Below are 15,298 nucleotides of genomic sequence, written 5' to 3'. Positions count from 1 at the left end.
TATTTTGGACAAATACTGCAAGTGAAGCATTTGCTTAAATTAATAATTATTGGTATTGACTTCATGAGCATCCTAGGGGGTGCAAGGTTGAGGATCCAGAGATATTGGAAAGAATTCGTCTTAGCATCATTGACAACCTTTTGAAGTATCATCCTGTAAGCAATTAGCTTACTTGCTTAATTGCTATAGCAAGGTCTGGTAGTAAGTGGCATTCTGTGCTTGTTTATCATAGGAATCAAGTGAAAGGCTTGCAATGGGTGAAGTTTTTGGAAACAAACCTCCAAAAAAGGTATCTTCACTGATTGCTAAATGTTCTCTTTCACAAAGCTTTAAAAAAAAGAGATTGTGAAATATATCTCTATGGTAGGTTAAGCAATCCAGAACTTTGTATTGACTTTTCAAAAATGTTTCATCTGGATGATTTCCAAGGAAAATTAAAGCAGAAAAGTTCATCTAAATTTTATTATTCCCAGATGTGTTTGGACCTTGCAAATTTTTGCCAATGAGATGCAGCTGATTCAGCTACCTAAAGAATTATGCACAAGATAATACTTTGAAATTTAAGAATTTGTCACTGCGACCGATCTTGTAACAGTAGACATTAAAGTTTAGATAATTATGATGGTCCAGTCATGAAGTATATACTTCAGAAATAGCTGCACTTGGATGATAGAAATAGCCAAGACAAAGGTGAAAGTGCATTTGCAAAGTTTCAAGAGCTATTCTGATAAAGCAAGAGGAAATGAATAAATGTTTTATTATTATATTTTGCTGCATTGGTGATTGAATAAAGTACAAATTTTTTACAGCTATCATAGTTCAATGGCTTTTTCACATTTTTCTTAATAGCAGTTCATCTTTCAGAATAAGAATGCATTTTGTGGTGAAAATTGGTTTAATAACTGAAGATCAACCTGCTGCTAATGTAGAGTCCTTTGTTTCTGCTTTTGTGTAGATAATGGTCCGTGTATTAGTAATACCACAATATGGAGTACATTTTACTATTCCAGGAGTTGTGTGGATTGGGCAGCAATTGTTTTTTGTGGCATGTGAAGCATTATTATGAGGGAAAAAAACTAAAAAAGTATGTTCTGTTTAATAGTTAGACATGTCATTCCAATATTAACCTTTGGATGAATGAAGCTTCAGATCATACTGTGATTACCTTATTATGAGGTAACTGGATAATACATGACCCTGCAGGTCCTGGCCTAGAAGATAAGTACGCTAAGATTAAGTTTATTTGGGTGCTGAAACAGGAAAAGAAAAGTTGGAATTTAGTACATTTAAGGACTGAGAGGAACAATCTCAGTAAAGAATAATTTGATTAGTAACTTATTCCCTGAAATCGATACAGACTAAATGGCATATGTTCCTTGAACTTTTTCAGTAGGTACTCATCATGTGACTATTATCTATTTTGATAAAAAGAACTGTAGCCACTTCATTGACATTCCTGAAACTCGTCATTTTAAAATTACAGCTTGATGTTGATGATACAACACGGGTGCTGCTTCAGGATGATGGGCCAAAGAGAAGGTTTGTTCCTTCTCCATGTTAGTTCGATTACTTTAGTTTCTCTATACAAGTAACTTTTGTGCTGATTAGTTTATGGAGAAGCCTTGATATCATCACCCTTCTGTGTTCTATTGATGCAGTTATCAGACTAATCAGACAATATAATGATTGCATGCTCTGATAATGTCACTTTTCGTCATTGTCTACAGAGTCTCTTTGTCAAATGGCAATGCTCTGCATTATTCAAGGTGGCAAGATATTAAGATTAATCATAACTTCCTATGCCATTCTTCAAAACCTAAATTGTCGTGATCCTGGAAAGATATAACTTTTGTCATGTATTGTGATTTATATGCACAAATATGCATATATGAACAACTTGTTTTGGTAGTTCTAGTGCTCTACATGATAATCCATATTCAAATTGGTATAACACTTTCGTCATTTTACTTCTAAGTTTTTCGATCTTTTATTTCTAGAATTCCATCGTTACATTATATTTTCATAATATTTAGGTTTGTCAGAACCCACTACCTTTGAGAACCTGTACATATCCTAACCACTTTCTGTGACCTTCCAGCTTACTCTACGTTGAGACTGCTGATCGCCCTGGATTACTGCTGGAGATCATCAAGATTATACTAGACATCAGTATAGATGTTGAATCAGCAGAGATTGACACTGAAGTCTTTCTTCTCTCTCTAGTATGTATGTATGTGTACACAAGAATTAAATTTAAAATTCGTCTATACGTTGTCTTATAGGGCCTGGTAGCAAAGGACATATTTCATGTGAGCTACAGAGGTGCAGCACTGAGCAATACTTTGTCACAGGTAAGGTTAATCACGTCAATATTTTGCAACCACTGTGTTCATTTAAGCTTATAGTCTCAAATGTTAACAAAAGAAAAAAATTCTGATTTCAAGTAGCTGAGACACAAATTGGATTTATACAAGTTGGGAAAAAGTAAATATTTAGGTTACGTGGTTTTCTGTTGGACCTGAATGTGAATTCGAAGTAATATTTATATGATTTCATTGCTTTAACTGTGCTTAAATTAAGTAGGAAAGTTTTTGATGATTTGGTTGGTTTAATGACCAGGTAGATATTCGTTTCCTATTATGAGTTCAATATATGTGCAGGTTCTGATCAACAGCTTGCTATACTACCTTCGAAGGCCTGGAACAGAGGAAGATAGTTATTGATGTTTCACGGGTAACAATAATTTGCATAGATGTCGTTTGGTACGCTATTCCACGTCCACTATGTACACCATTTCTATCGGATCTGGTCAACGACTGCCATGTATATAGGTGGCCTTAACTCTAGGCCACAAGAATCCACTCTGATCAGTGTCCTGTATGGCCGTTGATTTGGCTGTCTCTCTTCCGTCGTTTGAATGTGCATCTTTTGTTATTGCTTTTCTCAGTGTATTGCCACATGTTTCCTTAATCCGATATATCATATTCTAAGAACACACCAAAAAAATATATAGGGAAAAGTATTTCTTTTCTGAAAAAATAGATAATTTCTTTTCGAACCTTATCTCTAACTGCCCAAAGTTTTGAGTTAAAAAAGGTAAAATGTTGGAGACGGATGGAATAGATGGTCTTTTTCATAATTTTAAGAAATTCTTATTTTACATATAGTGCGCACCGAACAGATCGAAACCCGGAGGTCGCACTAATCTCGAACTCTAATGTGCCCTGACCCCTGTTTTTTTTCCGTTCATTTTAAATTTTATTTATCTATTTCGTATCGTGTCCGATCATCATCATATCTTGCATCTTCTTCGGTGTCGCGATTGTGTAGTAAGCGATGGCTCTGAGTCGTCTCCATCTCCTCCTCAACAAGCCGCCTCCCCACCCGTTTCTGCCCCCCTCATCTTTCTTCTCTCCTCTCTCCTCAAGCTTCCACGTCTCCTCCCGGCGACCCCGCCCCATCCCGCGCTTCTCCTTCGCCCGTCGTCTCCTTTGCTCCAAATCCGATCCCCCGACCCAGGTGAGAACCTCTCGGGTTTCCCGTTTTTGAATTCCCCCTCCTCCCTCTATTCCTCTGATCAGTCTACTGTCGATTCAGAGCGACCCAAGAAGGGGCGAGCCCGCCCCTTCAATAGTTGGCGATCTGCTGGATTACCTTAACGAGTCTTGGACGCAGTTCCACGCCACCGGTAAATCTGTGAACTCTTCTATTCGTTCCTTCATCCTCTTCCTTTTTCGGGTGCTTTGGTCTGACGCTTTTTTTATTTGTGGCTTTTTTGCAATTCAGCTGAAGCGAAGAGGCAGCTGATCGAGGCTGGTTTCCATTTGCTCAACGAGAATGACGAGTGGGATCTGCGGCCCGGTGGTCGGTACTTCTTCACTCGGAATATGTCCTGCTTGGTGGCTTTTGTGGTTGGAGAGAGGTGAGTTGCGTTATATAGTCAAATGCTTGTTTAACAAATTTAAGAGTCGGTTTACGAAATTGTTACTATTGTAGTTCTGTTAGCGTGGAGACCAAAGAATGATATATTCAGCTTAAGCAATCCCTAATATAGTGAATTTTACTTCATTTTCCTACATTACAAAATTGGGTCCGGTACATGGGGGCAGTGATTTCTTAAAGCACAGAACTATGGTTACTTGGAAAATCATGAATTTGTGAATTTAATCGTGCAGCACAACTCCTCTTGATCGGCACAAACCTATCTATCTTGTTGAATTTTATCTTTTCAAATCCCTATTTGCCATTTTATGAACCTTCTTTATAATGTGGAGGTAATAATTCAAACCTTATGAACAGTGCTAACAACTCAATTACTTGATAATAGATTAAGTTTACTAGTGAGTAGCTAAGATGACATATAAATACTCTTATGGATTTAACAGATGTGGCTTCATGCTTTACTCACTATGTTAATTTGGTTCTATTCCTAATAACAACCTAGAATAACTAAGAACTAAAACAACAGAGTGATCTGGTGTATTTGGAACTTGGACAGTTGCCAACTGCTTTTCATTGCCATTTGTTGGTGATTAGTGATTTTGTATATGATCATTTTCCTTTAGTTCCCTTACATAGTTTTGATATCTTCATTCCCGGCTGTTGCGCCTTTATTTCCATTGCACAGTGATATCTTATGTCTATTATTTGACAAACTAAGGGTGCTATTCTACTTTCTCGTTCTCCGTTGTTGATGTTAGTGGTTTTTTCCCTTGTTTTTGCAGGTATAGTATCGGAAGTGGTTTTCATGTAATTGCTGCTCACACAGATAGCCCATGCTTAAAACTCAAGCCTCGGTCTGCATCATCCAAGTCTGGCTTTCTGATGGTAAATGTGCAAACTTATGGAGGTGGATTGTGGCACACATGGTTTGATAGAGATCTAAGTGTAGCTGGGAGAGTTATTCTGAAAGATGGCCATGGTTCATTTAGTCATAAACTTGTTAAAGTGAGGAGACCTTTGCTACGTGTACCAACATTGGCCATTCATCTTGACCGGTTGCTGCCTATTTCCTCCTTCAATTATGGATTGTTTCAATTTATTCACATTCAAATGCATGATGAATTACATTTCAGTCCATCATGATTGTACTATCTGCCATATGATATTCCAAGTTAGGCAAAAATGTTTTCAAACCAAGTCTGGTATTACAGATGAAACAATAACATGGCTCATCAGTACAATATATAAATATTAAATATATAAATCTTTTCATTTCAGATCCATGTCTATAAGAAATAGGGAAGTCATTGTGTCCAAAAGCCAATGTTTTTTTAGTAAATTTTTGTTTTCAAACTTATAAACTTTTGGGATACATCTTCCAGCTACATGCTAATTTCATTTTTAAAGGAATCCTCTTTTTTTTAAAACAAATGGGCTATCCTTATTTCCGAAGCCTTTTATATTCCACTTTCTTTCTCGAAGAATGTATATTCTTTTGAACTTGTGGCATGTAAATGTGAAATATCATACATCTTTTTAGACATGGTTGTTCTCTCTGAAAGCCTAAAATTCACTGCAAGAAGTTTAAATTTACATTGTACATTCTCATGTTCTTTGTAAGCATTTCAACGATTTCAATTTGCATTTGCACTTATAAGATCAATTTTTCTGTTTATTTCACACTGTATGTTTCCTGATTTATCTATTTATTCACTCCAGTAAATTCGTTGTGTTTGCACATGAATAAATAAACTACAATGTTCAAAAGTTGGTTTCATTTTATCCAAACCATTCTGATGTATGAACCCAAAAGCTAACTTTCCTTTATATAGCACAGTGAATACTGAAGGTTTTAAACCAAACTTGGAGACACAGCTTCTTCCGCTAATTGCAACAAAAATTGAGGATGCTGAAATGAAATCTGAGGACAAGAAAATAGCACCTTCATCAAAAAGTGCTCATCATTCGCTGCTCTTGCAGGTATTTGCACAATCATGATGTGTATTCAGTTTTTATCTATTTAGCTTCAAACAAAATTGGTGTTGTGGTGCTTAATGTTTTTATGTAAATTTTCAGGTCTTATGCGAAGAACTCAGTTGTGATGTTAGTGATATTATGGATATGGAGCTGAATGTTTGTGATACTCAGCCTAGTTGCCTTGGAGGTGGAAATAATGAATTTATATTCTCTGGAAGACTGGACAATCTTGCTTCAAGTTATTGTGCACTCAGAGCTCTGATAGATACATGTCGGTTGCCTGGAGATTTAGCAAATGAGCAAGCTATCCGAATGGTTGCTCTGTTTGATAATGAAGAGGTATTACTTTCAATATATCTTTTAACCAGATTCATATGTTTTGTATTATTTGATGGCTTTATCTATAACTTGTTTTAATTACCTGCTTGGATCCTGACTGACTCATGCTTATCTCCAGTTTACTATATTGAAGTGTCATTTCTTAAGAACGAATGATGTACAACATACAATCACCACTGCATGCTACATGAGCATATGATTTGTCCTTTGCAAATGATCTGATATATGAACAGGCATTGAACCATTCATTTATCTACAGTAGTAATGTGCTACTTCTGAACTTTGGAGAGTAAATTGTATTTACATGAACTTTACAATCAGTTCTGATACATATGAAGATATATACACTTGAAAATTTGAAATGCTATTTTGGCGTACTAGTGATTTCAAACACATTCTACAACCATGTTGTTTGATTAGTTGTGTTTCTTTTTCCTTTTCTTCTTGATGCATAATGCATCATATATGGAACACTCCAGTTTAGTGCCATATTGGAAGTGGCTAAGACTAAGATTGACTTATGAGGGTGTTAACTTGGGCTTAAGAATTTTGAGCTCGTGATTTAGTTTCAACGAAGTTAATAGGCTAGTTATCTCATCAGGCTAGTTCGTGATAATTGATATTAGAATTGACCTAGTCTTGGGTCATAGTAAGGGGTTCAATTAGGAAATGATTACCCGTGGATACAATCAGAGGGCACGTCATGGCGTAGAGCCACCATTGACTTATGTTTCACATACATAATGCTAGGTTTTGATCTGGGCTATGTTGGGCCTTGATAAGGATGTTAAATCCTTAAGTGGATTGTCATTTTAAGATGTGATCCTAATTTTACAGTTTTGATAAGTGGAAATTGAACATTTGTATCTATAAACATTGCCATTAGTCAAAATATGTAAGATATGATTTAGTAATTGAATAATTTGGAAAATATTACTGAGAAGCTAATTACAATTATAGAATTTATCTATTTGTTTCTTTATCATTTTGTCTAAACTGAGATAATAAATTAGAAATTAGACAAGAAATGTCATGAAGAAAATTTGTAGACTCAAGACTTCAGCAATGGTGTCTTAAGAAGAAACCATGATGTATAAAGGTTCAAGAAAATTTATTATTGTCAGCCCTTCAACTGGGATAACTGGGTATTCATTGTTAGAAAAAAGGAGATACCATGTGATGGTTTTAACCTTCTTTAAGGGTTTTTATTTCACAAATTAAAGAATGAAGAAAAGATTCCAAAAATAGGAAAATACGATATCGCATGTTGTTCGAAACGATGTTGGGTTTTTTGGTTATTCATAGTGCAGGATAAAACGTGAGAAGAGAGAGAGTAGAAGAATTGGAAAATGGCAGATGATAGAAGATGGAGAATAGAAAAGAGACGAGATATATAAATGAACCAATTTCTGGCCTGCTAATTGTCCTGATCTGAACAATACTGGGATCCAACTTTCTCAAGCATAATATAAGATATATGTTGGTCAATTAATTAAAATCAGAGGCCTGAAATGGCCCTAAGATCATTCATATTCAAAACAGAAAAGTTGAGTGTACTATTAGGTATGCAGTAGAACTTCTTCAGTTAGACTAAGGAATAGTTTGAAATTGTGATGACTCTATTGTTCTAGTTTTGTCCTTAAAATTCATATGAATATAGGAAAGGTGAAGTGGAAACTAACAATATTCAGGTGACTGCATCAGATAATAGGAACACATATCCGGTCAAGTGTTGTAGTGCTATAGTGCTTCTGGAGCAACATCATATTGGATAAAGTGGAAAGAGAATAGGTTTCATTGTTATTATTTACTAATGTCCAACATAAATGTTGTGGGTACTTGAAAAGGTTCAGATGGAAGTGATGGAAAAAGAGATTAAATGAAAATAAACATAAAACCTATTAAACACAATGCTCATTCCTATATAAATTGGATCAATTCCTGATTTTTGCAACTTAGCTTGAGACAGTACCTGAAGTTGACAATGCTTGTCTATCATAAGATTCCTATCTTCAAATGGTGTATCAGAAGAAACAATACCTCAAACATAATGTGTATTCTTCTGTTTGTTCCATTTTTACTCAATTGTCAAAAGCACACACAATATTTTTTTTAGTTGTATTATGTTGTTTTGGAATTGACAGGTGGGATCAAACTCTATGCAAGGGGCAGGTGCACCAACCATTTTCCAGGCTATGAGACGCATTGTTGATTGCTTGGCTCAGGAGCGATTTAGAGAGGGTTCATTTGAACGTGCATTACGTTCATCTTTTCTTGGTATTCTGTTGCTAATTTTCTTTTGCTTGAAGATAGAGTACAATAAGAATTCACATAGTACTTACTATCTGCAAAAATGTGAACTGTATTCTTTGTGATAGGATCAGTCTGAAGTTTTCTGGAGCAGACAGTATTTTTTGTAAATTACCTTCACATGCCCTCATAATAATTTTTATTTCCTTTTTTCTTTAATGATGGTAATTTATTTTTATCTTAATAAAGAAATTGCTCGTCCTTTTGAAATGTCATGATATTTGTCCTTGGGGTGTTGAAAACAACTATTAGTTAGTTGACAAATAAAAATATGCCCACAAATTCAGTTACACTTATGCCCATCCAAATTCTGTCATTCTTTTATGGTCAAAAAGTCCTTGAACAATTTGAATATAGAATTCTGTGATTGAGATTGTAGATTGTTGGATATATAGATAGCTTCTTTTTATGCATCGTTGCAGAATCATCAACTCTGAAAGAGTGCTTTTCATCGGAACTATTACTATGCTATTGTTGCTGGTTCTATGGGTGATCTAAAGCTTCTTTTCTCTTTCTTTGCTATTCTAGGAATTTTAAGATACATGTCTGGTTTTATTTCCATTCCAATTTCTAGTGGGTATCTAGTAGTTATAAATTTTGAAGTGCTGGAGCATGTAAATTGCAGTAATGAACTAACTTAAAAGTTCTAGCAGTACAACTACAACATTTCAAGAGTTGTATTGAAGGTATAAGAGATGAGGTTGATACGAAATTATTGGATGTCTGCAGAGTGTCAACTTTATATCTGAGTTGTTGACCAAGTGGGACACCAAGAAATTTCAACTTTTGTTAGCTTTTTCATGTCTCCTTTGTGTGGTTTTCGTACATGATAAAAGAAATCAAATGTGATGCTGATTTTCTGAAATGGATATAATTACATGGATTATCGGTATAAGGTCTGATAATCTACTAGTGGATCTTATGTTTTGTCTATTTGTTGTTTCTCAGTGTCGGCAGACATGGCACATGGTCTCCACCCAAATTTTCCAGACAAATATGAAGAGCACCACAGACCAGCTCTACAAAAAGGAGTTGTGATCAAACATAATGCCAATCAGCGTTATGCCACAAGTTCTTTAACTGCATTTCTTTTTAAAGAAGTAGCAAATGTTCATAACCTTCCAGTTCAGGTATTGCCAATGAATTATATGATCTTCTGGATTACATTCTCAAATAAAATCTCTTTCTTTAAGGTGTTTTTTCTTGCAATGCATTCGTTGAAGACTCGACAATGTATTACATGTTATCCATTATTTCTAGTCCGTGGGGATGAGTAACTGTTGTCCTTTTTCTCTGTATTATTGACTTTGTTACCTAGAAGTGAACCTTTTAGAGATTAATACATCTATAAAATTAGCTTAATGGAAGTCTCCTTGACTTGCTTTTTTTCTGCAATAATATGTAACTTCAATGTCTCCCTACATCGATGGCACAGAGGCATAGTAGATACATATGCAAAATTTATGGTACATGCCTTGTCAGTAGATCTTATGTTATACTTTTGGCATTCCATAAGAATCTGTTCTAGGATTTTCTTGCTTTTGTAGGAAAACTGTTGGCACTCTGTTCTGAGAACTTATCGATCTAAAAGATTCATTATTTTGACAGTTAGTCTTAGTCTATTTCTATATCAAATGGAGTACTAAGCAGAGAAATAAATTCCTCTTTATATTATGATAAGGAAGTTGAAAATGGATTGAAGGAATCATAGTCATATTTTTGAGCAGTCACCTATGCATAGGCAGATTGCCACATCCTATCACGTCATCAATGGTATCCACTATCCAAGTTCTGAGATGGTTTATCTAGAGGGTTTACTCTTTTTATAATCATTCAGGTATTAGCATGAGTGTTCTTTGGGAAGGGTTCTTGCTATTGATGTTGTTTGTATGTTTCTTCTATGTGAGCTTTTGAAAAAAGAAAAAACCACAAAGCTAGGTAGGTATTTTTTGTTCATCGGCAGTGGGAATCTTGGTGCCCTTCCACTGTGGACAATATATTTCATTAATACAGCTAAAACAAAAAAATTTCTTCCTCCGAGTCGCAGAAACCACTTGAGCACCCTATAGTGGGAATTGTGAATATAACATACTTTCAACACACCTTTTTTTCCCTTTCTATTGAGGTAGTAGCAATCAAGAGTTGCATGATCCATCTGAGCGTTTTGACAGAAAGTGTTTTCAATTTTTACATGACAACATAATCTTGAAATTGGTTGTGTTCTTTCTTGGTCATGGTTGACTTATTGATTAACTTGTAAAATCTTTCAATAACAGTCTTCAAGTTTTTACTATTTTATTGCAGATAGACGTTTCATAAAACATTGCTGACCTTTGTAACCCATGTAGGAATTTGTCGTAAGAAATGATATGGGATGTGGGTCAACTATTGGCCCTATACTTGCTTCAGGGGTTGGTATCCGAACTGTTGACTGTGGCATTCCTCAGCTGTCAATGCACAGGTGAGTCTCTCATGGCATCATCGTATTGTTTGTATTTATTCTGCACTCCTTTTTTGTTGTTTAAACATGTGAAAAATAATATCGTCACAAAAAATTATGCTGGGCAATAAAAAATGTTGGACACACTGAAGTTCAGTGTGACTTAGCTTGAGCAACCTACATCACACTATACCATCCCATAACCCACAGTGACTGAACCACGTTAGCTGAAGCCTAATGGTAAGCTTCTTCTGAGATGATACCTGTGAGCGATTAAAAATGTTCACCAGGATGATGGGTCACAGATAGATTTAATAGAGAGGTAAATGTGTTTGCTAAACCTAACACAAAATTCTCAGGGTAAAAACTGTATAATGACGACAAAAAAAGGAGAATCCACAAACATCAACTTGACATTGCATGCGCCATATCAAGCAATTGAGGATTGCAGGTAGGTATGTCTTGTGCTATTTGAGTTTGGAGTCCCATTGAAGGTGCATCTAAGCCCATTTGCTATGGCTACTTCATGAACTTAAAAATCCAATTCACACTGCTGACACCCGCAAATGGACTACACCCCTTTTGTCACTCTAAAGGATTATATATTAACTAAAAACTATAAACATAGTCTGACAAAGTGACAGATTTGCAGAAACAGAAGTTCTTTTTGTTGTTTCACCATTAAACTATTGTTTCCTATATAATGTAATGTGTAATGTTTACTGGCTTTTGTAGCCCTGCTTATTTATATGATAGTTGCTGTATCTTTTAATTTTACTTGACGCCTTGGTTTCCACGGCATCGTTTTTATAGGGAACTTGTTTCTACTAACAATTATTGATTTCATAGATTTTGTATAATATAGTTTAAGAACAAACATGGCATGACAGACAAGTTTGTAATCTAAAAGATAAAATTTCAAAAAATATAAATTGGAAACAGATGCAGGATTGTGATGGAATTTGGCAATCATTTGGTATAGCATGTGTGACAGCAGAACAATGTACTGCAAAGGAGAATACAGCACGCCATATGAATGTTCTCGTTTATCCTCAGTTTTTCTCAAGTGGTGGTTACCTACTGTAATCTAACTTATATTTGGGTTATGCTGCAGTGTCAGGGAGATATGCGGCAAAGACGATATCGATATTGCTTATAAGCATTTCATGGCCTTCTTCCAATCGTTTTCAGACATCGACAAGAAGCTAAGTGTAGATTTTTAGTTCAAGATTTCCTTCACTTAAATTCTCTTTTATCTTGTCCAATAATTCTTTCATCATCTGTGCTCCCGGCATTCTTTAAGCATAAGAAGATTTACTTTACAAACTAATTCTGACAGCATATAAATCTGTTGGCCAAATAATTATCCAACTACACATGAATCTGTAAGCACGGTTCCTTCGAAAAGGCTGGCAGCTATTTGTTTCTTAGCTAGCTAATTACTTGATGGTAAAAGTAAAGAAAAAGCTTTTGCCTGAGATTTATTAGCGTCTCTTAGTTTAAGAAGTTTCTTTATATTTTTTTTTATCAATGCAACTCTCTTAAAAGTATTGTTGTTTCGTGAGAGGAAAAACATAAAACAAAGATTTATTGAGAATAAAACTTATGCCCAATAATTTCGCCTTCCTTCTACCAACTTGGCTTAATTTACTAATCCTTGTCTTTGTTCGTAAAAATTTTGGCATAAAATGGATTGACAATCGAAGAAGATAAAATTGCATATGAATCTATCTAAAGTTAACGTTCTTTATTTTATCCCTCTAAATTTATTATGACACACACATATATCCCCAAAAACACTAATAACATAGCAGATGTATAATTGTCTTTTGTATCTATTAGTTGATTGTCATAATGATGTGAACTCCTATCCTCTTCTGTAATACGTCTACTATTATCTTTCCATATTTTAGATAATCCAAACTATTATTTATAAATTATATATATATATATATATATATATTAGTTTTTAGGTTTTGTGAGAATCTATGGCTTAATTTAAATTTAGAGGAATAAGTATAGAAGAATTCTTTGAAAAAAAGTGTTATGTTTGACAATTTTTCAAATAGTATCCCAGGAGAAATTTTTGTAGGATTTTTTTTTTTTCTTTTCAGAATGATCATTCTACCCTTGTCGGTCATCACCCTTCGTCGTTGTATCTTTGCCTTACTGGCCACCCCCTTCATCTTGAACAATCACTCATCACCCATGCATGAAGGTTTTGTCCTCATCAGACCTTAGCAGACACTTTTGTTGCTCGCAAGCCCTCCTCTTCATTGACTATGGGTGTGGAAGGAGAGGGGACTTTGTCATCATCCACCGGCAATGAAAGAGAGGGGATGGTCCGCGTGCCCTCGCAAGCCCCCTCATCATCCATCACGGGTGAGGAAGGGGAGGGGGCGACCCGTTCTCCCTCGCCATTGGCAATAGGGAAGGAAGGAGAGAGGGGTACCTTGTGCCTTCATCGTGGCCTTTAGACCCCACTTGCATCGTTGATCGCAAGCGAGGAAAGAGAGGGTGCGACCCATGCAACCTCTTCATTGTCGCCTATAGACCCCACTTGCATCGTTGATCGCAAGCGAGGAAAGAGAGGGGGTGACCCATGCAACCTCACTGTCTCTTGGTGGGGAGCACCTCTGTAGGCTTCCCTTTCAACTGCAAGTAATGAGGAAGGAGAGGACGTGACTCATGGGTTCCACGAAGGAAGGGGCGGTATGAGGAGGCAAGGGCAACAACAGAATCGATGGAATTAGAGGTCAAATGATATTTTTAGACGACTAATGAGCATGGAAATTTTTGAAAGTTAGGACGCTTTACGAAAAATTTTTAAAGATAAATTTTTTTTTTAATTCACCCATAATTTATTGTGAAGAGATATGTTTATAATTTTACATTAAAAAGGTAGATTTCTAATAATATTTTTTACTATTTACAATCATACTTTAAGAATTTTAAATATTTCTAAAATACGTCTTTATAAATAGACATAATGTCATATTTTTCTGCCTTCTCCTCTTTCTCAATCCAACTAATAGTAATACGAGCGAGCATGAGTGATGGTCACGGGATGAGGTTGGCCCTTGCGAGGGTCGCTCACATAGGAGAAGAGTAGGAAGAATTATAAACGCAAACAATGGAGTGGACGTCAACGATATCAACAATGAGCGAAGGTGTTAGGTCATCGAAAGGGGTGACAAGCGACATCACCTTCGATTACACGTACGACGAGCATTAACGGGGCATTTATGACATGGATGATGAGCGAAGAGGTATTAAGGGGGCAACCAGCAGCCAGCAATGCCGGCGACTGAGTGACGTGGGGCAATGAATTGATGAAATAAAGAGGTTGTGAAGAAGAAAAAATAAATAAATAAATAAATAAATAAATAAAAGATAGATAATTGTGGGGTTGAAAATAATAAAATGTCATGTTTTAAATAGTTCTAATGGAATTATCAATAGCAAAGGATTTACTAATAGGACCGTGAATAGCTTCTTAAGAAGACTTGGCGTCGTTCGTCGTTCGTCGTTCGTCGTTCGTCGTCGTTGCGTCCATTAATACTTCGACGAAGGTGGTGGCGGTCTCGCTTCTCTGAAGTGGTATCGAACTCTCGATCACCCTTCGCCCTCATCCCCGTGTCTCTCGTGAAGAACCCCGTCTCCGGAGTCCCGCGTAGAACACGCCCCAGCGGAGCTCCAAGCCCCGGCCGGCTTCGAACCGTCTCCCTTCCACGCGGCCGCTGGATTTCTTGTAGACCTCGGCCCGGAGGTGAGCCGTGACGCTCCGCTCTCCCAGGTGGACTCTCGCACCCCGGCTTCGGGAGATGGGAGTGGCCTCTCCCTAAACTCGCCGGCCGCGCGATGGCTCGAGCCGGCGGCGGCCACGTCGCCGAAGAACTCTGGTAAATTCTTGCTTTTTCTTTGCTCGCCTTCTTGATTGATGTTCAGATGTTAAAGCACTCGATTTTGATGGGTTTTCGTGTTTGGGGAAATTATACAAGGCGGAAAGGGATAGACACTGCTCGACTCAATCGCAGCACGGTGTGGTTCTTCGATCACAAGAAGCTTAAGACGCCGATGTCGCGTTAGATTGAGTGCTTCTAAGGCTCGTTAACTCCTCTTTCATTTCTTTTATCTTTGTCTTTGGTTTGTAAATTCTGATAATGACCAAAACAAAAGGTAAAAATAAAAAGAATTTTTTGATTTGTGAGACAATTATTGGTTGATCACAGATCGGTCAAGGATTCTCCGAGGATATGCCAAAGCTCTGAAGCTGGCTTTTCAGTTCTG

The 15,298-nt window shown here is 36.5% G+C and overlaps 2 protein-coding genes across 5 annotated transcripts in view; both read left to right on the top strand.

Annotated features, from left to right (window-relative positions):
• LOC135606187 (ACT domain-containing protein ACR12-like) overlaps positions 1–2,939 on the top strand; it is a 6,688-nt gene extending 3,749 nt beyond the window's left edge. For all 4 annotated transcript variants that reach the window (XM_065097054.1, XM_065097052.1, XM_065097053.1 and 1 more), the window contains 6 exons: positions 77–155; positions 233–289; positions 1,484–1,539; positions 2,099–2,204; positions 2,283–2,351; positions 2,661–2,939. In XM_065097054.1, coding sequence (XP_064953126.1) covers positions 77–155; positions 233–289; positions 1,484–1,539; positions 2,099–2,204; positions 2,283–2,351; positions 2,661–2,723 — 430 coding nt within the window. In that variant the 3' untranslated portion in view covers positions 2,724–2,939. The remainder of the gene's footprint in view (positions 1–76; positions 156–232; positions 290–1,483; positions 1,540–2,098; positions 2,205–2,282; positions 2,352–2,660) is intronic.
• Positions 2,940–3,142: 203 nt separating this feature from the next.
• Positions 3,143–12,486, top strand: LOC103976519 (probable aspartyl aminopeptidase). Its single transcript, XM_018822370.2, has 10 exons — positions 3,143–3,519; positions 3,598–3,688; positions 3,787–3,922; positions 4,725–4,997; positions 5,775–5,922; positions 6,019–6,258; positions 8,403–8,535; positions 9,517–9,698; positions 10,917–11,029; positions 12,123–12,486. Exons 1-10 carry the CDS (start codon positions 3,337–3,339, stop codon positions 12,229–12,231), a joined length of 1,608 nt encoding a protein of 535 aa, XP_018677915.2. The 5' UTR covers positions 3,143–3,336; the 3' UTR covers positions 12,232–12,486.
• The last annotated feature ends 2,812 nt before the right edge of the window (positions 12,487–15,298 follow it).

This window comes from Musa acuminata, chromosome BXJ2-2, assembly GCF_036884655.1.
Source record: "Musa acuminata AAA Group cultivar baxijiao chromosome BXJ2-2, Cavendish_Baxijiao_AAA, whole genome shotgun sequence".
NCBI lineage: Eukaryota > Viridiplantae > Streptophyta > Magnoliopsida > Zingiberales > Musaceae > Musa > Musa acuminata.
The sequence above is the reverse complement of the archived record's forward strand: the minus strand, read 5'-3'. Positions and strand labels throughout refer to the sequence as shown.

What these genes read in the sequence shown, in the direction of transcription:
- LOC103976519 (XM_018822370.2), top strand. Translation starts at nt 3,337, where the DNA reads ATGGCTCTGAGTCGTCTCCATCTCCTCCTCAACAAGCCGCCTCCCCAC. An exon ending in AATCCGATCCCCCGACCCAG is followed by an intron (nt 3,520 to 3,597) that starts GTGAGAACCTCT and finishes CTGTCGATTCAG; the next exon opens with AGCGACCCAAGAAGGGGCGA. An exon ending in GCTTTTGTGGTTGGAGAGAG is followed by an intron (nt 3,923 to 4,724) that starts GTGAGTTGCGTT and finishes TTGTTTTTGCAG; the next exon opens with GTATAGTATCGGAAGTGGTT.